Source organism: Pseudochaenichthys georgianus, chromosome 21 (genome assembly GCF_902827115.2).
Source record: "Pseudochaenichthys georgianus chromosome 21, fPseGeo1.2, whole genome shotgun sequence".
Lineage (NCBI taxonomy): Eukaryota > Metazoa > Chordata > Actinopteri > Perciformes > Channichthyidae > Pseudochaenichthys > Pseudochaenichthys georgianus.
The window spans coordinates 38280953-38308865 of record NC_047523.1 but is presented as its reverse complement, the minus strand read 5'-3'; the positions used below and the strand labels follow the sequence as shown (position 1 = coordinate 38308865).

The window sequence follows — 27913 nt, the reverse complement described above, 5'->3', positions numbered from 1 at the left end:
CTCTCACGGTTTGGCAATTAAAGTGTGTTTGTTGATCCATTGGCCAAGGCTTCATTGTCATGTGCACAATCAATACAATTATTAAACTCTCCACTGAGACCTACTGTACGTGTTTTTCTGAAATGGTGCTCTGATTTGATTTATGTTTTTCGTTTGTCCACTAGATGGCAGTGTTTCACTAGTCTCCATTAAGTAGGTAAATATAGGTGGTTAATAAAGTGCCAGTATGTGGATATTTCTTAGGATTGTTTTGTTAACTTGCTGTGGTTAAAATAACTTAAATACACAATTATTAATCGTAATCAACAGATGTAAAAAAAATAAAACCCAGTTGTTCGCATACACTCAGCAATTAAAACATATTCCTCAGGCATTATTCAAGACAGCCAAGTTTCCGGAAGAGCAACTGGTGTTTAATGGACAAGGAAGAGATATTTGTTTACGTTTTGTCTGGAAATCAAACCAAATATTCATTTTTCGTCAAATTTCCTAGCTCTTTTTAAATCGTCAACATGCCTTTGTTTGCCCAAAATCCATTTGACCAGGAAGTCGGTAAGTAAAGCTTTGTTCCTTTGGTGTTGTGTCCGAGCTAAAGCTAAAGCTAACGATAGGGCCAACAACACTGGAAGCTAACGTTAGCTTAGCTTAACTTCTTTACTTCGCTCCAAGTTGATTTGACTTTCGCTTGTTTTTGGTATCAAACGCACCCACGATTCTCAAATACTTCCTAGGGTTGTAGCGGACTGACTAGTTGTCAAAAACGTCCATTAAGTGTATCCTTAAAAAGAGACTTGTTGATATTTGTCAGTGTGATTCATGTAACCGTGACTAGCTAACGTCAGTTACAACATCATATGATCCAAAATCAGGGCGTATGGTTGACATACAGTGCGTTAAGTAACTAAGTACATTTACTCAAGTACTCTACTTAAGTAAAAATGTTGAGATATTAGTACATTACTTGAGTATTTCAATTGTTTCTACTTTCTACTTCTACCCCCTACAAATCAGAGGTAAATTGTGTACACACTGTAATGGAAATTAGCTGCACCTTTACAAGCTATGATAGCATTCAAGTACATACATAATTATAATCAAAGCATATAATAAATACATTATTCTGTAATCAGATTTTTTGGTACCGTAAGTATATTTTGATGCTAATACTTTTGCTTGACCAGATCTGAGTACTTCTTCCACCTCTGGTTACATATGTGTCACGTCTACATTTACCATGTAACAGTAGAGTAAGTAACATTACATTAACAGATGGTACTCTGTTTAGAGTAAACGACCTAAGATTGTACTTAAGTGAAAGTATTATCTTCAAAATGTCTTTGAAGGTGTTGTGTTATGATATGTATGCTTTTCAATTAAACAATTAATGAAATATCATAAGTAAGGGGGACTTTATTGGTCGGTCAATACACTCGCCTGTTGACAGAAATGTGTGTTAAAGCCCATTTTTATTGATCTAGCAATTCTTTAAAGGTCCCATGTCATGCTTCTCCTGTTATCACCCGTCCCCTTGTTGTTATGTAGCTTTGTCTGCATGTAAGCGGTCTGCAGAGTCACAAACCCTCAAAGTACACCCTGTAGCGAGTACAACTCTAACACAGAGAAGTCCTGTCTGTGCTGCCCCAGAACGCCTCGTTGGACATTTCTCTTTTTCCATTTGTTTACTTCTTGGGTTTAGTGACGTATTTCGGGTATAGTGACGTAACGTCCGCGGAGCCGTTACGTTTGGACCAATCCGCGGACTTCCTCACACACACACACTCGGCGGGACTCACTGGTGTGGGGCCGGCGAGACACCGTGGAACTCAGCCTGGGCACACACACAAACTCCCAGCCAGACTGCGTGTGTGTGTGTTTCGGGCTGGGTTTCGCAGGAGCTCCAACAAGACGTTTAGGACAGAGAGTGAATACACACACTATACAGAGATGCTGTGAGAAACCAGTGAGTTTGGAACATTGCACAGTATAAATGTATTCTAGTCGACCTCAACAATGGAATTATGATCAGTAGAAATGGCCATGACACGGGACCTTTTTAAGAAAATGATCTAGGGACAATGAAAGCAGTAATTAGTTTGCATTCCAAATCCAAATTGTCTTTCAATAATTAGCAAATGGCTTCAGCTCGTCGCCATGTGTCTGTTCCTAAAGCCATGGTATGAAACACGTCATGCAAATGTCCTCGGTCATCCCTCTTATCTGTGTGTCCTGACACAAGTACACTGTTGCATCTAACTGGCTCTCTGCCTGTTATCAAGTCAGGAGGATGTGAGTCAGGACAGGGTCTCCTATTAGTTGGAAATAAGTAATTTCCTGCTCACATATTACAAAGCAGCGGTGGCTCACAAGTTGAAAAAATCCCCTTTCCACTATCAGCATGACACTTCTGTAAGATATTCACTTCTAGGGGCAAAAAGCCAATGTACTTTTCAACCTTATGTCATGTAATGGGCTTGGCTTTTGTTACACAACTAAAGGTGTGGAAATGCTTGCCGATTGGGTTGGTTTACTCGTGGAAGTCTACACAATACAACTCGTATGACTCTTCTTATTTTGTATGTAGAGGCTAAGCCAACGCTTTAAGCCTCTGAGCATCCGCTTGGTGGGTGTAATTGACGCACACCTTGTTTGCTGCCGAATAAAAGTCAGAACCAACGTTTCCAGTTCGAAACAGTCCATTTATTTCCCTTTTTTACTGGTTTCTTTGTTTCATTCACCGCACGATATTTATGGTTTACACAATACCTTTTGCTTTGTTTTTAATCCCGTGTGTGGGTGCTCCTTGTGAGTGTGTTCTCCGTGTGTGGTCAAACTGTATGGGCCTTCCGGCGGGAACTCTCACCAACACACATAGGTTCCTACCTTTATACCCACAATTAATTGGCTCCTACATCGTATTTAACTTTAAGCTGACAACATTTACCAGTTCTAATGTGTGGCAGTTCAATGCTTTGTATTTCTATAATGCTTGCCCACTGCGTTTGGCACGGCCGTGATGCCAGTAATGATGCCACGTTCCTCTCTTGACCATATGCACTCTGTCCCTTTTGACATATTTCCAGAAAAGGCAACCAATGAAAACAACACGACAGACGACTGGGGGATCATTATGGACATCTGTGATAAGATTGGAACGACGGCCAATGGGTAAGCAGGAAACATTTTGTTTACATTATATGTGGAGCTCTTGAGCATTTGAGCAACACTGTGGTTTAAATGGTTCCTTATTTAAGTGCGGTTCCTTCCGATAACGCATTACACTTCAAAATAGTCCAAACCAGATACTAACATGGCCAGTAAAATGTCGTTGTTTAGTCATTGTAGCGGCCAAAATCATATAGAACAAAAACAGATAACTTAACAGCCGCTGAGGCACTAGCTAGCGGATCTTACGCAGGGCAATGATCCAGGTCCAGACAAGGTTCTCCGTTGTGCATTTTATTCCTATAACAAAATACGATGAACAGGTTTCCTATATCTCGTTCCTTAAGCCTTTCCTATGGCTTTCCCTTGTGTGGCTTGAAACACCCTGATAAAAAACCGTTTGCCTACCAGTGCTCTGGCTCCCACCTCCACCTGTCTCCAATATATACAATTACACCAGGTGCTCTAATCACCCAGTGCCCAAAACATGCCTTCAAAATAAAAGCATAGAAACTACTTTAACTTATGAGACTAACTAAGAATACATTTACAATACACACTATAAAACAGCAAGAAAATAAATGTTAAACTATTAAATAATATAAAGAGATATATAGTCATTATTGTTGAGTTGTACTCGGTTTTCTTGTGTTTCAGACCGAAGGACAGCTTGAGATCCATCATGAAGAGAGTCAACCACAAAGTGCCTCATGTTGCCATGCAGGCCGTCAACGTGAGTACGCCATTAACAAAGGACATTCACTGTTTCCCAGCAAGCAGTGTACCATTGTAACGATCCACATTACAGCTTCCATCAGTATAAGCATCCATTCCTTTGTTTCTGCTCAACCTGCCAATTTGACAGTGAAAACACAGTTCCAAATCCAATGGAAGCCTACATATTACACCTTTAACTAATAGAACTGGGTAGTAGGGGTAAACTCTCCTAATACTCCCACTTTTAAGGATGGGAAATGCATTATTTACCAGGGCATTTAGTAGGGCTGTCCGGAATACCATATATCGGGCACCGGATAATCGGTAGTAATCAGCAGCGAATATTCGGCCGCACAGGGCAGCTGCTTCAACACGTGTGTTTCGGTGTATTCACGGCTTTCATTTAGTTATTCTACAGTACTGTTGTTTTATAGTTATTTGTTATTTAACCCAATTTGTGTTCTTTGAAATTGAAAAGGATATCGCGTTGTGTTTGTTACTTTCGTTGCAGTTGTATACGTCTTAAGTGTAATTTGGCTTGGCTTCCTATTTTGTATGGACATGCTTTTATTTTGAAGGAGACTTAGCGCTGTTGACAGGAAGTTGTTGTTGCTATGGAAACAACGTGACGGAGATTAACGGAGAAAAGTAATATCTACATATAAAGACGGAGAAAGTAAACGATAACGTTTATGGTTAAGTGTTAGCACCCCCGAAGAGGCACAAGCTCTCACGTTGATATTGGAGATTTCAATAAATTCAATTTGAAAAAAACAAAACGAATATCCGAATAACGAAATTGAAACCCGAATAGCACGCCAACGAACGAATATTCGGGTACAGCCCTACAATTTAGCTCCAGTTGAGCTGTCATTGACCGAATGTTCTCGTTGTTGAAGCCCTACAGGAAAGTGGAAGATTTCATAAGGGGAGACTGATAGTGATGTGAGCTGTCTGAGTCATCAGGAGCATACTGTCACATGGCCCGCTCTATAATTAGATCCCTTTGTTCCCTCATTCCCTTATCAACGCTCTATTGTCATTCAAACATTTTAGAGCAATACCAAACTCACCTGCTATCAATACCTAATTGGAACAATGTGCAGTTCACCCTACATAGTACAACGTGTACCAGCTGATGTTGTTCTTCCCTTGCAGTTGGTGGGCGCTTGTGTTTCTAACTGCGGCAAAATCTTCCACCTGGAAATCTGCTCGAGGGAGTTCTCCAGCGAAGTACGGAGTGTGCTCGGCAGGGTATGTGAACTTGTTGATTACAAATCCTCAATATCCCTTTGTTAAAACCGTATATACAGAGGAGGACATAAGTACTCGATCCAGTGTTTCCTCCAGACCAGGGCTGAGGCGTCCACCCTGAGAGCGGGGGGCGTGACGGCGTGTCACGTGACTTGCATTTTGAATTGAGCCGTCCCTTATAGATACTAGGGCTGCACGATATATCGCGCCGTGGCGATAACCGCGATATGCGCATGCATTTCCCTTTAAACTGTGGGTTTTCTCTGGAAGTGTTTCCTTGTACGATGTGAGGGTCTAAGGACAGAGGGTCTAAGGACAGAGGGTCTAAGGACAGAGGGTGTCGTATTGTCATACTGATATTCTGAACAATCTGTGCTGTTGTATTTGCTGTAAAGTGTCTCTACTGTAGGCTAATTTTATTATATGTACAGCACTTTGGCTCGACCAAAAATCGTTTATAAATGTGCTATATAAATAAAACTTGATTTGATGCGCGATATTCACATCGCAGGACGTGACGACGTGTCTTAATTATTATTTTTTTAGGACGTGCGATAGTAAGTAGGCACTGCACTTCGGCGCTGCTAACCGAGCTAGCTCAGTTTGTTGCTCTGATAACTTAAGATCCAGACGTCCGTGACTAAAATCCTTCATCCGGTTAAATATAGTTAAAAAAATACCAATTGTATCATTAACGTTCAAGGAAGGAAGATTTGCGGGAAAAAAATCGGTATTTTATTCAATTCCTGTATGTTTTCATATCGCAGGGGGGGGGAACCCCGCAATGTCAGTTTTTTCCAATATCGTGCAGCCCTTATAGATACTATCTCTTTACGTATTGGTGATGGGAATTCCGGCTCTTTCTAGTGAGCCCTCTCTCTCTCTCTCTCTCTCTCTCTCTCTCTCTCTCCCCCTTTCTCTCTTAGTGTGTGTTTCGCTCCGCTCACCGGTCCGTCACAGCGGGAGGAGCTGCAGGATTTCTGCTTCACACACGTTGCACACCTTAATAAAATACTGCCAGACCGGTGAAGCCATTTTGGCGAGCTTGTTTTGCCGAGCACAGCGAAAAGTGTCATGTATTTTACGTCATGTGATCGGCTCTCCTGATCGGCATTTTTAGAGAGCACCGATTGATCGGCAGAGAGTGAGTATCGGCCGATATCGATCGGCAGAGAGTGAATATCGGCCGATATTGATCGGCGGCCGATCGATCGGGGCATCCCTAACTGCCACAGATATATCCATAACTATGTTTGTCTTTGGGCAAGGATCATGGTCTCCTTCTGGCTCAAAGACACAGGATAGAGCAACAATAATGCTACGTTTGTTCTCTGCAGGCCCACCCTAAGGTGTGTGAGAAGCTGAAGGCTCTGATGGTGGAGTGGGCTGAAGGCTTCCAGAAGGATCCACAGCTCAGCCTGATCAGCGCCACCATCAAGACTCTGAAGGAGGAGGGCATCAGCTTCCCTTCCCCATCAGGACAGGTGTGCTTACATCAGGGTTAATGTCATGGTCCACAGCGCTAACATATGCTGTCTTGGCTTCATTCTGATGTATATATATATATATACATGGCTTCACCAGACAAGCACAGATGTCAGAAATACAAAATGTAAAGACAAGTACATGTGTGTGTATATCACTTTTTCACCTAGTACAATTAGTTATATTGAACCAATGGGCACAAAGGTAAAAACGTAATGATGCGTGTTCTCTGGTCTTTCAGCATCCTTCGCCTTTTTAATCCATAGCCTAAACTAATTGATACAAAACATCTGACTACACATCAACATTACAATTATCTCAACATTTCCCCCCCAACATCCTCAGAAATGAACCAAACCGCCCTGAAATCAGGTCCCTCGTTTAGCTCTCATCGTGCTTGATGTTCAATAACCCAACTTGCCTCCTTTGTGCACAACAGATTGGGCTTTAAAAACATAAACAATTCATGTTAAGCTTTCATTATTGAGCTTTTAGAATGGACTAGGCTGGTCTCTAAGAAAGCAGGAAAGTGGTTGCCACATTTCATTACAAATAAAAAAGGGCTATATTTAGTTTTGCTTGCCGAAGAGTTTTTGTTGTAAACTGCATTTTATAACGTCATCACATGTCAGTTTTCCCACGCCGTGTTTCGCTGGTTTCCTAATTCACGTCTCACTTTGACCACAATAGCAGAAGAAGTGTGTGTGGATGCTTCTTGTCTAGCCAGAGGCGATCATGAATGTGTGTGTTGTGTGAAGGGTCATGAATGTGTGTGTTGTGTGGGTGGAGCTTGTCTGTCTGTGCTCACTGTGGAATTTCCTCTTCGCATATTTCCCATAATTGGTAGTTATGCGAGTTTAGGTCCTGAGATCAGGACTGCCCTCGTCACTGTCGACGGAGCGGGTTCTCTGTTCGATGTGGGGTGTATTATGCAACACCTTAAACATGTGTGTTAAGGGTTGAAGTGGACTTTGTTCTCCGGTTGTCGCTGACCTACAAAATGTCTCATCTGTAGTCAGAGTCTCTCTCGGTGGCTCTGCTTCTGTTGCTCGTTGACAGACTTGCTTCTTGAGATGTTTTATGGTCTGTGTTGGTCGATAAAAGTATATTTTAAACACCTTATCTTTGTAAATGCTGCGGACAAAACATTAGAAACCCCTAAAGCAGTGCTTCTCAAAGTGTGGTCCGTGAGCGCCCCCTAGTGGCCCGTGAGTATATTGGTAACATTTCACATTTGAAATAAATGTATTTATTTTAGTTTTCCGCACTCTCGCGGGAATATCTCCGCAATGGAGCGAGGTTAAGTTTCACTTTCGATTGCATGATATAGCCCAGATAAGCACCTTCATCACACAGGTTGCCACCATTTTCAGGCAATTTGTAAAAAACGATGTGTTTTTGGATATTTGTGGAGTTAGGTGGTCCGCGAGTGTTTTTTATTGGTTAAGTGGTCCACTGCCCTAAAGCAATACAGTCCCTTCAAACTATATCCTACCTTTGAGAGATGCTAACTGAATACCTCTTAAAGGGTACATTCAGATCCTTTTTGAAGTGGTGTTGTTGGAGGTGAATTACCGGTAGATTGCAGTCGCCATGCCCCAGATCCAGAGAAACCCCGGTCTAGAGGGAACACCAGGGATTTTAGACTTTGCAGACCATTGACATGCACTCAAACCTACATAACACACTACAGGAAAGGGAACACTTGAAAAAGCAAAATAGGGCCTCTATAAACTGATATAGTTTCACTTCCTGTCTGTTGTTAGAAGCAGTTGTTTACCGTATGTAAAACAGTCGCTATGGTTACAATGGCACTCTGAACCACCCCTTTTATTACCAGTGTAAACAGACGGCTAAGAGCATTCAAATACAAACATCACTGTGGCTAATCTGGTCCTCACGTTGTTGCCACTGGCTGTGCTTCGTTGTGTTGTTGTTGTTGTTGTTGTTGTTGTTGTTGATGGTGTGTATAATGTTGTGGTAGAGCAGCTCTAATGGGCAGCAGGTGGCTCGTGAGGCAGCAGGTCTGACATTTAATCCGTGTCAGCTGATGAGCTAACAGCAGCAGGTAGTGGGACTCCAGCCGTGACTCCGTTTCTCAGTATTTACCTTCAGCCGTCGATCGTGCTCAACTTTGATATCATTTGTAGACGGGAAGCATTTGTTTTGTTTGTGTTCAGACTCGTACTATCAAGCTGTTCAAACAAAAGATGTCCGCCCTCATCGTTTACCTCTCTGTGGGGGGCCTTTTTCTGAATTCTTGCTTCACTATCAGTCAAGGTCCCAGTTTTAGTTGGAATAAAATACTGCACCCAGTAGGTTCCTGTTCTCCGGAGTCCACTGCTTGAAGGGTATATACATTATAACCTTTCTCAACACCCAACTGATCAAACAAGACGAGGTGACTTCCACACCGTCTTTATCATACATCAATGAAAATGCTACAGTAGTACAACATGTAGTGCCAAACATAACCTGCAGGTGGCACTAAAGTAGCTGGAAATCTGTTTGCCACTTCTAGCCTTTAAGGAAATGGAGAAAATAGCCTTAGACTCCAGACGGTTAATGCTTTAGTGTAAACACGCACGCACACACACACACACACACACACACACACACGCACACACACACGCACGCACACAGACACACACACACACACACACACACACACACACACACACACGCACACGCACACGCACACACACATACACACACACACACAGACACACACACACAGACACACACACACACACACACACACACACAGACAGACGCACACGCGCACACACACAGACACACACACAGACACACACACAGACACACACAGACACACACAGACACACAGACAGACAGACACACACACACACATACACACACACACACACACACACACACACACACACACACACATAGACACGCACACAGACAGACACACACACACACACAGACACACACACAGACATGCACACACACACACACACACACACACACACACAGACAGACAGACAGGCACACGCACACACACACATAGACACACACACACAGATGCATGCACAGACGCACACACATACACACACACAGACACACAGACGCACACACACACACAGATGCACACACAGACGCACACACACACACGCGCACACACACACACACACACACACACACACACACACACACACACACACACACACACACACACACACACACACACACACACACACACACACACACACACACACACACACACACACACACACACACACACACACACACACACACACACACACACACACACACACACACACACACACACACACACACACACATCTGTGACCTTATGTTTGTATCTTGCACACAGGGGTCCAGCACAAAGGACAGCACACCTGTTGCGGGCAAAGCCTTGGATGACGAGGACAACCTGGCCAAAGGTAATGTCTCTCATTTACACACACACCTTTATGCGCTTCATTTATTCTAAATAGATTCGTTTTTTACCACAGATGCATATTTTCCAACTACAGTACTGAATTTGTACGACTTGTTATTATTAGTTTGGACAAGTATGCTCAGAAACATACTTATCTTTTATGAGTACAACAGTTTTAATTATTTATCGACTAGGTTTTATGTTCCTATAACACAGGGGTGGGGAACTTTTTTCCTCTCAAGGGCCATTTCAATTTTTTCAACATCCTCCGAGGGCCGTACAAGTTATTGACCTCGGCTTAAAAATACTAAAATCACAGCCCATTTATTTCTCCTTTCTTTCATTCTGTGCAAAGAAAAACAACCTCTTAATCCAGATATCTTGCCATGACTCGCGCATGCATGCAAGAGCACGGTGTGGCGTGACCACCAACACAGAAAGATATGGACACAAGATGTGTGCAAAATGTATTTAGTTTCCTGTCCATGTGAACATGATTTAAGTGGGGGGGGGAGCTAACCTCCTCTAGGGGGGTGTAGGGGCATGCTCCACTGGGAAGATTTTTTCTTAAATATTGAAGTTAAAAGCATCAATCTGGTGCACTTTGAGAGCAACATCAAGAGATCTATGGATACATCTCTCAACACCCAGATGAAACAGAACTGTAAACAGATTTACTTTTTCTTTATGGATATTTTACAAATCACTCCCCTTTCAAACTGTATTCTTGTTTATTAATAACAACTTTTCTTTACTGTCATATAGTATTTTATACCCGTTTACTTTATTCTCTTATTTGTTTAGAACTATAATGATCATATAAAGATGTGCCTTTACCTCACTGGTTGTAGAAAAAGCTTCTTATATTCGTTAGCATAGCTAGCTAGCCAGATGCTAATAACAACAAAGTTATTGACTGTATGATCAGTATGACAGATGAGCAGATCGCCACTGGGCTTTCAGCTAGAGACACAGCCACGCAGAAACTGCGGCATGTGTACGGCTCCTTATCTGAAGTGCCGAGCCACGTTCTGGTGCTCTCCGTCAGAACTGCACCCCTGTCAGACGAGCCATATACCACGTGATGACACGTTAGGCTCGTGTTGTGTTCAAGGACCCTGGCCTTGGCCAGGAAAAACAGGCACTCACTTGTTTAATTATTTTGCGGTCTAGATTTCTTAATTTTTGTGTTTATAAATCTCGAGGGCCGTACCAAATGGTCTCGCGGGCCGTATACGGCCCGGGGGCCGGAGGTTCCCCACCCCTGCTATAATGCATCAAAAGGTTGCTTTGTTTCCTGCCTTATTGATTATCCCCATCGAGTGTGCTGTTCTGAGAGCTGCTCATGTGCTAAGAAGTCAAACAGACTGATAGATTAAGTCGCCTTTCAAAGGACCCAGGGCTGCTTTACATGGTGGAAAAACACACAAACAAAAGGGGCAAATAATAACTTGTCTCTCCTCCCTCCACCTCTCCAGCCATCGAGCTGTCCTTGCAGGAGCAGAAGCAGCAGGTGGAGACGCGACCCATGGCCCTGACCTCTGACCCCCCGACCTACACCAACGGGGGGCAGGAGGCCCGGAAGGTGCGAGCGCTGTACGACTTCGAAGCGGCCGAAGACAACGAGCTGACCTTCAAAACCGGGGAACTTATTCTGGTTTTGGACGACAGGTAACGGGCAGTGTTTCTGCCATTGATGTCGCACACTTCCTCAGTGATATTTACTATATATTATGAGATACCTAGTATCATGTTACAATTTACACAGTATATTCTTCCAATTCATCACCCACGTTATACATCCTACCTTTATGACTCTCAGAAAGTCGATATGGTGTCGAAAAACATCTGGAAATACTGTATGGAATAGAATGGGAGGGATGAATCCCTCTTCGATGGTCACACATGCAGAGCACACAGTGAAATGTGTGTGGAGACCAGCAGGCTAGTACTAGGGGCAGTGGGCAGCTAGTGCACGGCGCCCGGCGAGCAATGGGAGTGGGGGGGAAGGGGGGTGTCCGGTGCCTTGCTCAAGGGCACCACGGCAGGGCAGGAGGTGAACTGGGACCTCTCCAAGTAGCAGTCCACACTCCATATTTAGGTCTGTTCGTGCTAGGTAATAAATATATTTATTACCTAGTACTTATTATTATATAGCCAGACTACAACATGATGAATTCATGTTGTTGTCCTGCTCTGAATGTCAGCATGGCTCACTCTGAGAAGCTCATGCATTTGATGTTTTGCTTGTTTTATTCACAGCGATCCAAACTGGTGGAAAGGAGAGAACCACAGAGGAGTCGGTCTCTTTCCTTCCAACTTCGTCACAACCAATCTGAACGCAGAGCCGGAGACAGGTTGCTCTTTTTATTAAAGGGGACATACCCTTTCCTGTGGTGTGTTATATAGGTGTCTGGCTATATGTAGGCTAAGGGGCGGGACATCTCTAAGCGGTTGACCAATCACAACGGAGCCGGCCAGCTAACCAATCAGAGCAGACTGGGCTCTGGTTTCAGACAGAGGGTGACTGCAGCACAGGCAGTATGAGAGAAATAAAGAGCTTTTTGAATATTAGAGCATGGAGACATGTCCCAGTAGAGACACGACATACATTTTAACCTGAAAATGTGCAGAATTGAGCCCTTCTAAAACCTTGCAGTCCCTTCAGCTGCACAATAACAGAAAGATGACACAACTTGCTCATTTTCAGGTTCATATTTGTATTTTGTGCCTTTTTTCTGTGACATGTTTACATTCTTTAATGTTCAAAAGGCTCTTTATTGAACATTGTAGCCCCTCTAGCTGCACACTAACCGATGTTGTAGATATATCTTTTAACGCATACTAGCCTCTATGCTCTTGTGTTATTTCATCAAAACTGAAGCCAATAGAGCGGCGAAGTCCCGCCCTTCTACTTCCGCCCCATGGGACCTTATTTCTGAAAAAGTATGTATTGAAGTCGATGGAGAGAGAAATATTATCTTTCGATCCCGTTTGAATTGTGCCACGAATTACACATATGATGTTTGTCAATTAAAAAATCATTTCCATGTCAAAAAAATCATTTGTCGTAAAACTGTTGAAATATAAGACTATGAAAAATACGCAACTAGAAAGACTACAAATCCCAGAGTCCCGGTCCCGCATGCTGGCTCTCAGGAACCGACTCACTCCCCTTGTGTGTGCACAGCTCTCAACGCGCCCAGACTTGGAGTGATTTTCACCTCTTTTAATACTTTCCGCCTCGTTCTGAAAGAAAGAAGTGAGATGTTCCAACGTGACGGCCGTCTTGGTGTGAGGTGCGAGACGGGAGATGTAGTTCATTGAGCGGTTTCACACAAAGAAAGTGTTACTTCACAGTTTTACGACACATTTAGATTTGTTTGACTTGCAAAATTATCTTTCAAATGGACAAACATCATATGTGTAACTCGTGGCACAATTCAAACGGGATCGAAAGATAATCTTTCTCTCTCCATCGACTTCAATGCATACTTATTCAGAAATAAGGTCCCATGGAGCTCCCCGGAAAGGGAGGGACTTCGCCTCTCAATAGTTTCAGAACTGCGTTTTGAACCCAACCTTCTGCTCCACAGTGGCTTTTATTGAGAAGTGCTCTACTCCCGAAGAGACGAGCCTGGAGACCAGAGCAGAGCCTGAGCCCGTCTTCATCGACGAGGTATTACATTTTCCTCAGAGCAGACACTAATCCCTTTCTCAATCACAATGCCAACCCTGCTGCCTCTCTTTGTGTCCTCAGGGGAAGATGGACAGCACGCTGGCTCTGCTGCAGAACGCAGATCCTGCAGATTCCACTCCTGACACCCAGGATCTGATCCAGCTGGAGGGTACGGCCCATAACGCTGCTTTAACCCAGTCCTTTGCACAGTCTGAGCTGCAGTGCATGTCTGACTCTGCTCTTTCCCTCCCTCACGGTCAATGTGTGAACAGGGGCCTGTGAGCAGATGAACCCGATGATCGATGAGAAGCTGCAGGAGATTGACAGGTAGCGTTTTCAGACATCTTTTTATTCACAATATGGCAGCAATGATAAAGTGGCTGTGGGAGACAGTATAATACAACAACATACAACTCCAGGGGGTCCGCGGGGTCTTAACAAGTATTACAAGTTGATCAATCAATTTAGCGAAAATTAAGGCTATTAAAAAATAATAAACGGCATTTTCCAAGTTTTTACATTTTGTAGCTTGTTTCCAATAAGTATATGAATGGTCCAGAGAGGTTGTGTTCCACAGTCTGCCTGAATGTAGTCATGGCGACGGCGTAGGTGTGTGGTGTGATTCTGTGGAGTTTATTGATGGCATCCCGTTGGGTTTGACGTCATCTGAACAGGACGTCGCACGCTCACTGCTTGATAGCGCGAAGGTCCGTTTACGCCGGTTGCTAAGCAACATCGTTATGGGGAAATGCAAGTCTGCGTCCAAATGGTTGGAAGATAAGGAGGAAGGACAATCAATACTGTGTATAGTCAATGTGAGGTGAAGTGTGTCGCCAAGGTAACCGGTTAGAACTCAAAGTGGCGATGAGGTCTTAAAATGTGTGGAAAGGGTCTTAAAAGGTCTGACTTCAGGACTCCTGCAGACACCCTGAACACATTGCGACTACAAGGACAACAAAACAACACAAACAGTCTTGTTTATATCCGTTTGGGGTTATCTGGGAAGGTCATTCTTTTAGCTTAGGCAAGAAAAAGGCATCCACATCGTTTTAAACTTCTTGGAATAGCCTTTCGTGAATCATCTTAAATCTATACAGATTATTAGCCTAGCTTCTGTAAGTGACCGAGGTCAGCTAACATTCATTTGAGCAGCTTTGTGTGTTTGCATAATGTGTATTCAGACATGTGTATATTCCTGCTGTGAGTGTATAACAAAGTAAAACACTACTGTTCTGTTTTAGCTGCAGAGACTTAAAAAGACGCCCGTCTGCATCTTGATCTGTTGGAATGTGTTGCAGGAAACACTCAGAGTTCTCTGAGCTGAATGTGAAGGTGTTGGAGGCGCTGGAGCTTTACAACAAGCTGATGAACGAGGCTCCGTTCTACTCGGCCTACTCTAAGATGCAGACGCAGTATGCTCCACCCGGACCAGCTGTTGCTATGCAGGTCAGAGAAGTGCATTAACGCTGCCTAATGATACTCTGATACTCAGCCATGTCGTTTATTACCTTTGCACTCAAACGACTGTAGTTCCGTCTAATCCAGACATTCGGTTCACACGTAGCAGTGAGCTCGTCTCGGACTAAATACGCCTGAGGAAAGTTTGTTTGACTCTTTACTTAAAACAAAAGGTATCAAATACAAACACATATTTTCACAGGTCAAAAAAATATATAGAGAGGCGAAGTCCCGCCCCTCGACTTCCACCCCATGGGACCGTATTTCTGAAAAAGTATGTATTGAAGTCAATGGAGAGAGAAACGTATCTTTCGATCCCGTTTGAATTCATGTCAAAAAAGTCAGTTTGTCGTAAAACTGTTGAAATACGCAACTATGGAAAATATGCAACTAGAAAGACTACAAGTCCCAGAGTCCCGGTCCCGCATGCTGGCTCTCAGGAACCGACTCACTCCCCTTGTGTGTGTGCTCAGCTCTCAACACGCCCAGACTGGGAGTGATTTTCACCTCTTTTAATACTTTCCGCCTCGTTCTGAGAGAAAGAAGTGAGATGTTCCAACGTGACGGCCGTCTGGGTGTGTGGTGCGAGATGGGAGATGTACCCTCCCTACACCTTCTGGCGCAGACTGAAAACTCATCTCTTTGGACTCCACTTCGAGCGATAGAACTATTAACAAAGCACTTATATACTAATAAAGGATTGGCTTACCTAAAGCCAGTTGAGCAGCACTTGAAATGTTTTAGCTCCATGAAACCTGATGTACTTTATGATTCTGTTTTCTTCAAGTTTGTATTTTGTTGGTCGAATGTACTTATTGTAAGTCGCTTTGGATAAAAGCCTCAGCTAAATGCAATGTAATGTAATGTAGTTCATTGAGCGGGTTCACACCAAAACAAGTGTTACTTCACATTTGTATTTTTTTGACTTGAAAAATTATCTTTTAAATTGACAAACATCATATGTGTAATTCGTGGCACAATTCAAACGGGATCGACAGATAATCTTTCTCTCTCCATCGACTTCAATGCATACTTTTTCCTAAATAAGGTCGCATGGAGCCCCCCGGAAGGGGAGGGACTTCGCCTCTCTATTGCTTGGGTCATTTGGGTCAATAATTGATATCACGATTATTAAAAACGATTATCCATTTACTTTGAAAATGTCCAGTTATTGAAAAAAAAAATGTGAACAGTATGTTTTTAACAGTTGATTACCCTGAACGTTAAGTAGAATCCAACTGAAAAAACAATAAAAAAAAAAAATAATAATCGTTTTATTTCAATTATGTTGTTTTCATAATCGTATCGAGCCAAAATCGTAATTGCGATTAAAATACGATTAATTGAGAAGCCCTACAAATGACTGACTTACCTAATACAGTGATGTAACTTCAGATCAAAGGATTTGAAACTTGTTCTGCTCTGGTCATATATATATATATATATATATCGAGTCGATACAAAACAAGTCGTGCATTATTTCTCGATGGGTTCAGTCAGAGGTTGGTAAACAGTTTACAAGACTGAAGGCTGGAGAGACTTGAGGCCCGGACACACCAAGCCAATTTTGGCGATTCAACATGTTGAATCGACGGGCAGTCGGCCAAAGGCAGTCGGCCAAATAAATCACTCTGATTGGCTGTTCAGCCCACCCACCAGTTCTGTTCATATTATTCATCTCACTTTGTCGATTTCTTGATATGATTTGAGACAAAAGACTACTGTAGAGGAAATCACTCAGAGCAGAGACACGGTGATTATATCTTGCTATTCGTGTCATATTTTATTCCTCACATCCTACCCTTGTGTTATATTTGGCCAGCGAAGCAGTTGGCTTTTGACGCTTGTTGATGGCCTGACATTCAGTCAGCCTTTCCTCCTCCCTGGAGTTCTCTCGGTGGCTGTTTTCTCTGTAATGATTGATGCCACTGTCCACTTCGCTGGCCAGGCCCACACCGGAGTGCTGCTCCAGTTTTTGTCGTCGTTGTTCTTTTCCCCTTCATCTTTATTTTTTCTGCAGAGTACTCTGAAATACCAGGTTGTTATTGCGCCTGCAGTGACATGGATTTTTTGTAAACACAAGTACATAAAACTGCAGAAGAACAAACCTGGTACTTTACCCAGCAACCCTTCCTGACTTTCTGTAGCAGTCTGCACTCTAACAGCAACCAGGTGGTTCTACATTCTGTAGCCATATCGCAGTAGCTAGACATGTTTTGGGCCAAATACAAACAATAATCGACTCCTCCTTTATTAGTGTTGCTAGGCTCATCCTAGGGCTGCTCAATTAATCGTATTTTAATCGAAATTACGATTTTGGCTTGCAACGATTATGAAAACAACACCATCGAAATAAAAAAAATGTTTTTATTATTTATTTAAAAAGTTTTTTTTTTTTTTTTCAATTGAACTAAACTTAAAGTTCAGGGTAATCAACTGTTAAAAACATACTACACCTTTTTCTTTTTCAATAAATTGATGTTTTCAAAGTAAATGGATAATCATTTTTAATAATCGTGATATCAATTATTGACCCAAATAACCGAGGTTATGATTTTTGCCATAATCGAGCAGCCCTAGCTCATCTTGGGACAGACGGGTGACTTACTGAGGAAATGGAAAACAACTAAGCTCTGACATACTCTTAAATTCCTAAAACAAGGATTTGGGCTTTAGCGCTTTTCCAATAGTGTGAGTAAAGAGATTTCCGTTACCTACTTGTAATGTCTTACTTATGAATGTGATTGGGAGTTACTGAGCACATGATTGGATAAATGAGACATTGATTACACTATAGGATTTGTGTGAGAGTTTATCAAATCCGTGCCTTGCTCAAGGACCCCTCGACATTTCCCAGCTACCAGACCACCACACTCGCCAACCCTCCCGGTTTCACTGCCCTCTCCCGGTTTCCTCCCAGGGTCACATTTCTCCCCATTTCTGACTAAATCAGATTTACTCACGACTGTTTCCACTCGGACTTTAATATACAGCTACACCATTGTTTGGTTTCCATGGTAGCACGTCTCTTTAGTAGCGCAAAAGTCTGAGAGGATGAGGAAGATAGTCACAGAAAACAGAACAAGAATCGACAACTCCACCCTCTGCTCACTCCTTTCCTGTAAAATACAGGTTCAAACCCCACACATGCTCCATCGAGGATGGTGCGATAGGCCGCAAGGCAGTGCACTTAGAACTAGGTCTCAAGGTTGGCAAGTATGCATGACATGTTAGGTCCAATTGGGACTTGAACTAGCGGCCATTCGGTTCCCAATCTAAGTCCCAACAGACTGAGATACTACCTCCTAGGGCTGCTCGATTATGGCAAAAATCATAATCTCGATTATTAATTGCGATTATTAATTGCGATTATTAAATGCGATTATTCATTGACTTTGAAAACATCCATTTATTGGAGAAAACATTTTTTAACAGTATGTTTTTAACAGTTGATTACCCTGAACGTTAAGTATAATTCAACTGAAAAACCAGTTAAAAAAGTAATAATAATAATAAATTTTAAAAAATCATTTTATTTCGATTACATTGTCTTCGTAATCGTTGCAAGCCATAATCGTGTACCGATTAAAATATGATTAATTGAGCAGCCCTACTACCTCCCCAAAACAGGTTTCATTTGTTCCCACTTTGTAAATGATTCTTAGACCCTTGTGAATCTCTCTTTTTACATATTTTCCCCCAAAACATAATTGTGATATTACTACCTCTCTCAGCACTTCCGTTCCCCCTCTATTCATATTGTTAAAACATGTTATATTCTAATTATGCCTGTGTATATTCCATGTGTACTATCTCGGTTTCTTTCTTATTCTGCTGCTGCCATGAAACCTGAATTTCCCTACGAGGCTCAAAGAACATCCATAACGTTCATCTGTTTGCAGCCTACACATTATTTATCTAATATATATCATATTCCAATTACCTTGCACTATTCTATTGTATTTGTATTTCTTGCACTATTATCTGTTGTATTGTGTTGCACTGTTGGAGGAGCCTGTGACAGCCTTGAGACTTGAAGGTCCATCTTGTCTTGTGATCTGCTCAGGGCTACATGGGCCCGGCTGGCGGCCCCTACATGCCCCCCGCGATGCCTCAGGGTCCTCCTCTGCAGACCTACTCTCTGCCCAGCGACCAGCCCGGACAACTGCACTCTCTTCCCCCCAACGTCTCCGCCCCCCCCAACTGCCAAGCTGCTCAGCCTCCCTACATGAGGTAAGAAAACATAATGTTGGGAAAATACTGAACGTCCTCCTCCAATCTGAGAGTAACATGATAACAGAGGTATCCCAACTGTAGCTGTGAACATGACAGGATGTGTGATGACCTGGAAGAGCATCAGGACTGTTTGAGGCTTATGATTCAGCCTCTATGGAGAGAGACATCAAGCATGCTCATTTCTGACGTGGAGCTAATCTGAAGTAAACATTGAACACTGCTTTCTATTCCTCCATCTTGAGACTGTGTGACTCCCTCTCTTGGATATCAGCATGTGAAGGACACTGTTCAGGAACTACTTGATGCTCTTTATGTGATGACTACTTCCTTTCTGGAGAGGATCACAGACACATGGATCCTGATGTTGAAGCTCAAGCCGGGACAAGCGGTGGCGAGCCGTCAGGACCCTCTAAGATATTCTTCAAAATAATATTTAAAAACATTCAAAAAAATTATATATTTTTCAATATTTTTTTTTAAATGTTTTTTTAGTTATATTTTTCATTAGTTTTACTAAAATAACTTGATTTAATAGTATTTTTAAAATAACATTTCATAGAATATAACAATAACATTTCAACATTTCTAAAGAAATAAATCCTTCGAATCTGCCTATTCAGTTTCTGTTGGAATGTGAAGGGTTAAATGAAAGAGGTGAAGAGCTGCTATGAATTCACAGAGGGTCGCTATAGTAACTCAACGAGAGAGTTTTGTCAAACGACAGTACAGTTGACCAATCATATCTCTCCTCTAAATGGGTGGGCTTTATTATCGCGGACTTTATGACCAGTTCCGGCCTCTGTGAAGCTATTCTTGTTTCCATAGCAACAACAACTTCCTGTCAACCGCGTAAACTCACCTTCAAAATAAAAGCATGTCCATACAAAATTGGAAGCCAGGCTAAATTACACTTAAGACATACAACTGCAACGAAAGTAACAAACAAAATGCGATATCCTTTTCAATTTCAAAGAACACAAATCGGGTTACGTACAGGTGTTGCTTTGTGTGGCAGAGCGTCGCTGGCATTGATGCGTTTTGCACCCCGGGCCGTTGTTTTGATATTCTGCTGAAGTATACGCTGTGACGTAAAACTTTTTTTTCGAGGGAGGGGGAGGGGGTGGGGGTCAGAGGGCCTAGGTATGAAAGTCACGGCTCGCCACTGGGGGGGGGGACAAGTGATATTTCTCTAACACACAACAATCACTGTAAGCAGGACCTGAAAGGATGACGGAGGAGACGCTCTGCAGAAAGGCTCTTAATATGGATGTTGTCTTTTCTGAACGCTTTGATGGCACCTTAAAAGTGCTATTCTAATATTAACAATAAAGCTGGCAATTTAGATCTTTCACATTTACAATCTTCTAATTGTAAACACTGTTTTCTTAACACCACGGGTAGAGTTATGAAAGTCAGTCTGAAGCATCCTTGGTGCTCCAGTCAGTCGTCTCAGAGCTGCATCCAGATCAACCGCACGCTGCAGGCTCTTTGAGCAGGTTCTCTCTCACTGATCGAGCTGCTATGTTAATTGTTTGTTGTTTGTTTTTCATGTATTGTGTCTTGATATGTGTCTGTTGAAGTTACACATGGAGCTGCTGTGATGCAAGTCACATTTCAGGCTTGATCTGACCAATAAAGTTTTATCTTATCGAATTTGTCATCGTTGTGTTTCGCTGTTGGTTCTCATCGTCATGTCTGTGTTTTCTTCCAGCAGCGGTATGAACGCTCAGTACATGAACCAGGTTCCCTACCCGCACCAGGGGGGCGTGGCCATGGACATGTCGACCTATCACAACTCCAGCATGCCTCCGGGGGCCTACCCTGTGGCGCCCCCCCCCCACCAGGCTCCCCAGCAGCAGCAGCAGCAGCAGCAGCAGCAGCAGCAGGCGTACTATCAGCAGCCTCTGCTCTAAAACTCCGACACACCGCAGACCTGAACACAACACACATTTTGGATATTTCTGTTTCCAGTGGTGTGTTCGTTTGTCTTGCCTTGTGTGTGTGTGTGAGTGTGTGAGTGTGTGAGTGTGTGAGTGTGTGAGTGTGTGAGTGTGTGAGTGTGTGTGATAACTGCTTTAGGGACATTCCTTTAGACATTTTTGTGCCTGATGAGCTAAACACACCATTCGAGACAGAAATACCTGAGGTGTGTGTGAGGTCTGCTGTTCATCAGGACACTGTGTGTGTGCATGAGGCTGAACATGACGTCGGGAGATTTCTCCTCTCTCTTATAATGCTCCTTTTTCCCGGCTGACAGTGAACGCATCGCAGGTCAACATGGAAGAAGAGTTGCCACCAGAACAGGACCATGTTATTAGCATAATGCTAAGAAGTTAGCATTGTTCGACACAACGCTACTCCCCAAGATTGTTATTTTTGAATGGACCCCGCTTCGAAGAATTCACACAACATGTCCGCTTTGGGTTAGCGAAGAAAAGGTCCACACTAATGAAGATAAATACGAAAAAAGGTTCTTTATCTGCTTTCCCAATTAACTCAATCATTTGATATGTTCTGCTTCCATACTGTTTTAAATTAAAATGCTTTAGGCAACCAATAAAGCTAAAAACACGCTACGATATACATTAGTAAAAAGGAGCTCTGTGTGTGATAAACTAGTGACACGTGAGTCTTAGCCTTCATGCTAGCCTGTTGGATTCAAACTGAAGCCCGTCTGTCCCGTGAGATGCTTGTGAGACAGAGACGTGTGCATTACTCTCCGAAACAACGCTCTCAAAATGGATGTAAGGACGGCAAAAGGACAGCTGTGTTGTTTGGAGCTGTCCTGCACAATAGCCTAGTGCCCTAGCTAGTGTGCTTTGGATCCCATTTGATGCCTGAACATCATGTGTCTGCATTAATGTGAACACGGCCTAAATGTTGTGTTTCTGAGTCGGAAGGCAGGCAGCCGTCACTCTGAGCATCGCTGTGTCCCTTTCAAAGACGGACACACTGGTGAGCCGTTAATAAATCTGCAGGGAGGTGCAGCGTTTTGCTTTAGGGTACATCAGTTAAAGAGACAGGAGCTCCATACTTCTCTTCAGCCATCACTAACGCTGATCTGTACCAACTATATGTTCAACTTCCACATTAACAGTTCTATTTGTGTAAATGGTTAAAAAAGGACTTGCAATGAAATCTGGTTGCATTTGACATATTTAAAAGTGTGTGTGTGTGTGTGTGTGTGTGTGTGTGTGTGTGTGTGTGTGTGTGTGTGTGTGTGTGTGTGTGTGTGTGTGTGTGTGTGTGTGTGTGTGTGTGTGTGTGTGTGTGTGTGTGTGTGTGTGTGTGTGTGTGTGTGTGTGTGTGTGTGTGTGTGTGTGTGTGTGTGTGTGTGTGTGTGTGTGTGTGTGTGTGTGTAAAATGGTTTTCACATCGATCATCAGATTTTAGGGTGAAATAGTTAATTGGTTGTGTGTTTATTAATGTAAACAACGGCTGCATATGTTTATGATTCTCTCGTTAACACCTTCCTGCCTCATCTTCACGTGGGGTCATCCGAAACACGACTTTATTTTATGCAAATACTCACTTTTCCCATCTAATTTCTAAATCGTCATGGTCTGTCCTTTTGATTTATATATATATTGAGACCTTCTACATGTATACTTTACATGGCTGGAGAATGTGTAATTATTATTCTAACTCTTGCTTACTTTGATTTTCCAGCAAACTGTAAATGGGACAATGTTCTAGTTAATATAAAAAAGGTGATGTTTTGTTTTTGGGGTTAACCTGAAGGAGCCGCTCTCATTGGGTCATGTGTATCGCAGGCGCTCCATGGTTATCATTTCCAGCCTAAACTGTGGATATGTGCTCGACGCGCCTCGTGGTAGAAGGCTTTGTATATTAGTTGTAAAATACCTGGTTTTTGGACGGTGGCATTGACATTGCACCGTAGCTTTGTAAACATTTATTTACCACTGGATGCCTTGTTTCTCTGTAGGAATCAAAGGATGACATGGACACACGTTCGGCGAGTCACTTCAGTCTCAGATGTATAATTCTGTATATTTAAAAAGATTCCAAGAAAAGTTCAGGATTTTAAAAACTGCTTTTTTAAACGGAGCAAAACGTATAATATTCTTTGAAATAAAAAGAAATGTACCTGTGTGAAGGGTGGTCTTTTTACATTCTCCTGTGGATGCTCATTCTCAGGTTTCATATTTGTTTCATAGTGTCTCTACTTTAAAGAGTCCTCTCCTGCTGATGTTCAGGTGTATATCAGTATGTAGTGTCTCTACTTTAAAGAGTCCTCTCCTGCTGATGTTCAGGTGTATATCAGTATGTAGTGTCTCTACTTTAAAGAGTCCTCTCCTGCTGATGTTCAGGTGTATATCAGTATGTAGTGTCTCTACTTTAAAGAGTACTCTCCTGCTGATGTTCAGGTGTATATCAGTATGTAGTGTCTCTACTTTAAAGAGTCCTCTCCTGCTGATGTTCAGGTGTATATCAGGATGTAGTGTCTCTACTTTAAAGAGTCCTCTCCTGCTTATGTTCAGGTGTATATCAGTATGTAGTGTCTCAACTTTAAAGAGTCCTCTCCTGCTGATGTTCAGGTGTATATCAGTATGTAGTGTCTCTACTTTATAGAGTCCTCTCCTGCTGATGTTCAGGTGTATATCAGTATGTAGTGTCTCTACTTTAAAGAGTCCTCTCCTGCTGATGTTCAGGTGTATATCAGTATGTAGTGTCTCTACTTTAAAGAGTCCTCTCCTGATGATGTTCAGGTGTATATCAGTATGTAGTGTCTCTACTTTATAGAGTCCTCTCCTGCTGATGTTCAGGTGTATATCAGTATGTAGTGTCTCTACTTTAAAGAGTCCCCTCCTGCTGATGTTCAGGTGTATATCAGTATGTAGTGTCTCTACTTTATAGAGTCCTCTCCTGCTGATGTTCAGGTGTGTATCAGTATGTAGTGTCTCTACTTTAAAGAGTCCTCTCCTGCTGTTGTTCAGGTGTATATCAGTATGTAGTGTCTCTACTGGGACATGTCTCCATGCTTTCTCATACTGCCTGTGCTGCAGCACCTCTTTTCACCCTCTGTCTGAAACCAGAGCCCAGTCTGCTCTGATTGGCTGGCCGGTTCTGTTGGGATTGTTCAAACACTTAAAGATGTCCCGGCCCTTAGCCTATCACAATGTGTTGGAGCGCTAGCCAATAGAAGCGTGAGTGTTACATAGTGATGTCACTGCTCCTAAAGGAGTCCAGACTTTTCAGGCCATTTATGCAGAAAACTCGATATAACTGAAAAAACCCTGAAGAGCCTCTTCAAGTAATTACATTTATACAATTAAGAGGAAGAAGATAAAAATAGAAACTGGAACTAATTATTCTCTTCTTTTCCCTGCACACTTCACCAGCTGTCTGTGAACAAGATAATAATACGACCGTTTGTCAGAAGGTCTGATTTATTCACTGCACTTGGCCTTTTTATAGTTTCAGTCCTTTCACTTCTCAAAAGGGCGCGCGGGTCATTCTCTAAATGCCGGTGTTATTGTGGTGGCAACATGCAGGTCTGAATGTCCTCTCTTTAATACAACGTTGAAGCCACACGCTGCAGGCTGTCCTTTGGGAAAGCACAGCTGCTAGTGCTGTCTGCTGAGCACAGGAGATGTTATCGTCCGTTGTTTGTCCTACTTCCGTTTCTGAGATAAAACCGGCCTGTTTTATTTTTAGGCGAGAAACACAGCAATACATCCGCAGAAAGTTATTGTTTTGGGCTATTCGAGTAGACTTGAAATGCTGTAATATATTATACTTGATATATGTTTGGATTTGATCTATTTACCATGTAAATTGTTTAATGCCATCATAAATAATGTTTACATTTATTTTTAAGATAGCCTATTACATTTTTCTATATGATATGTGATTTGTTCAGTTTTCTTATTTATTGTGTTTTTAGGAATATATACACAAGGATATTTGAATTATGCTGCCTTCAAATGCTGCTTGTTCAAAGTCTAGGAAAACAAAATAGACTAAGGTAAAAGAAAAACATTTAACTACCATGTTCGTTAAACACATCTATAAAAAAATATGTAAATTGGGCTTTAATAGGGATGTATTAATGTGTACAATGAGTTCCAATAACAGTGCAATAAGGATGTAATATTAGGATTACACTTGTGGACATTGGGTGTAATTACAGGGTTGCATGGGTATAATATTAGTGTAATACGGTTGAACATGCACCAATGGTATACTATGGGTGTAGCCTATACTAACGGAGTCATTTGGATGTAATTACAGTGAAACAGGGCTTTTATAGAGGTGTATTTATGTATAATATGGGTTTAAAAAACAGTGTTATGGAGAAAATCGCAATCAATTAGTTGTACATAATATGTATATGTCATTGCGCATTTAAGGGTTAAACGAAGTGATAGATTGAGGGTGAATTTTTTAGAAAATACTTTCATTTTCATAATTGTCAAGCGTGGATGCGTAGATAATTTTGGAGAAACCAGCTCGAGTGCGCTAGAATTTGAAAATACACAACCAGAAAAAAATCTGCCACTTCCTCACAGAGCCCCTCCTCCAACACACACGAACGCGCACATGACCAATGAGGGCACGAGATAAATTTGTGCCCAGATGGAAAGCTGACAGGCAGGTAGGCCATCCAGTTACTTTAGCCGGGCCGGCTCAGATGATTGGTCGTGCTTTTTACAGCGCCACGGCTTCCACAGATTACGTTTTATTATGGATTTATTGTCAAAGCACTTCAGATATTCATTGCTATCGGGATGTTAAGAGCATTCCATGGAATATAACACAAAGTGTATCTCGAGCCGGTTTCTGAAATTTACCTACCCCACCTTTAAGTTAGATAAATAGCCATTAATTAGTTGTACATAACATAATATTGATATCTCATTTCTCATGTAAGGGTTAACGCAGTGATATGTTGAGGGTGAAGTCTTGATTTTCACAATTGTCAACCTAGGATGCGCATCTCAAGTTGCAGCACTGAAAAGTCTGCATTGTCCTTGAATGCAGCACCATTAAAGCCTAGTTGGATGGGAGTAAACAGTGAAGGTGAAGGAGGGGGGGGGGAGTATCTGTGGTCGCTCTGATCTGCGGGGCTCTTCATCCGTGCAGAACCTCCGCAGACTGGGACCGGGACGCATCTTTTCCCTCCCCTGTTGTCGTGAAGAGGAACCGGAGCCAAGCTGGAGGCGGCGGTGCACCGGCCTCCTCCTCCCCCGGAGCAGCAGCACTTCCAGTGGGGAGGAACCGAGAGGCAGCCCCCTCCCTGGACCGATGAACTGGCGGAGATGTCCCGGCACATCTACACCCGACACGGGATAGGAGAAGGGATGCAGAAGCCCGTGTTCCAGGTAGGACGACGGCAGCAGTATGGAAATCTGTCCTACTGTCTTCTAGTTGTTTTAACGCAGATTAGGAGTACTAATATTGATAGGAAAACAACACATTTTGTGAAAATGTCTCTTATTTTGAATGCGAAATAACATAAGAGTCCTTGTATTGATAGGGAAACGAAACATTTGTAATCTCTCTTACTGTCTTCTAGTTGCTTTAACGCAATATTAGAGTACTAATATTGAGAGGAAAACAACAGATTGTGTGAAAATGTCTCTTATTTTGAATGCGAAATAACATAAGAGACGAGTCCTTGTATTGATAGGGAAACGACACATCTTGAATCTGTCTTAATGTCTTCTAGTTATGTGTAATGCAAAATAACATAGGAGTCCTAATATTGATAAGAAAATAGCGTGATAAGAGTCTTATAGGAAAACAACACATCTTATGAACATCTTTCTTACTGTCTTCTAGTTCTTCTAGTTCTTCTAGAGGGGACGTTTCCATTGTTACAGCAGAAGTAAAGAGCTAAAGATAGCTTCATAGTAATTAAGAGTAATTCAATATTAAAGATAAACAAGACACAAGTTACAATTTGAAATGCAAGGTATAATTAGAGACCTAAAGTCCTGATAGAAAACACATCTTGTGAACATCTCTCCTGATAGGAAAAACAGTGTTAGAGGTCAATAGGTTATTTGTGGGGGAAACTTCTGAAGCGATTGGAGTCAGGACTCAGAGAGACACGAGGAGAGCTGGAGCTTTGATGGCAAACACTGACGGGTTATTTGGAGCTTCGGCCGGAGAGTTCACACGACATGTCACGGGCCACGATCTGACCACACGGTAGAGATGCCACAATCAATTCTGAAGACCCCTCCTGTAGCTCCAGGTTTTACTAGTTCAGAGTGTAATAATCAACGTTCTTCAATAGATAGACTAAACAGCTGAGGACACTGAATCACATTTGTTGTCGCTTATGGCTCGGGGTCGTCTACACCCCGAGAAGGAAGTGTTCCAGGTGTCCCACAACAGTTCTATCTCTGACCGAGAGTTGCCCGGTCACAAACTGGTAACAACTACAACATGCTAGGGCAGCCCCTCCTTAAGGGAGATAGCATGCTGCCCCAGGCCGGGCATCTGCGTCAGAGGGCGAGAGGTGA

At 42.5% G+C, this 27913-nt stretch overlaps 2 protein-coding genes across 3 annotated transcripts in view; both read left to right on the top strand.

Moving 5' to 3' along the window:
- Positions 1-390: 390 nt before the first annotated feature.
- Positions 391-22655, top strand: stam2 (signal transducing adaptor molecule (SH3 domain and ITAM motif) 2). Of its 2 annotated transcripts, none has more exons than XM_034110212.2 (14): positions 391-552; positions 3081-3165; positions 3820-3895; positions 5038-5133; positions 6471-6617; positions 9977-10046; positions 11524-11716; positions 12308-12402; positions 13642-13724; positions 13806-13893; positions 13997-14051; positions 15023-15170; positions 19249-19415; positions 21133-22655. In XM_034110212.2, exons 1-14 carry the CDS (start codon positions 513-515, stop codon positions 21329-21331), a joined length of 1542 nt encoding a protein of 513 aa, XP_033966103.1. In that variant the 5' UTR covers positions 391-512; the 3' UTR covers positions 21332-22655. The 2 variants fall into 2 exon arrangements, with proteins under 2 accessions (XP_033966103.1, XP_033966102.1); XM_034110211.2 differs by having other exon boundaries at positions 21130-22655.
- Positions 22656-26481: 3826 nt separating this feature from the next.
- Positions 26482-27913, top strand: part of cacnb4a (calcium channel, voltage-dependent, beta 4a subunit) — a 59492-nt gene continuing 58060 nt past the window's right edge. The window contains 1 exon segment of the mRNA XM_034110009.1: positions 26482-26764. Within this exon segment, the coding sequence (XP_033965900.1) occupies positions 26702-26764 (63 nt within the window). The 5' untranslated portion in view covers positions 26482-26701.

Excerpts from the sequence above, each read along its gene's own strand:
- stam2 (XM_034110211.2), top strand. The coding sequence starts at position 513 with ATGCCTTTGTTTGCCCAAAATCCATTTGACCAGGAAGTCG. Across the intron at positions 12,403-13,641 it reads GAACGCAGAGCCGGAGACAG|TGGCTTTTATTGAGAAGTGC; the intron begins GTTGCTCTTTTT and ends TCTGCTCCACAG. Across the intron at positions 13,894-13,996 it reads GGATCTGATCCAGCTGGAGG|GGGCCTGTGAGCAGATGAAC; the intron begins GTACGGCCCATA and ends ATGTGTGAACAG.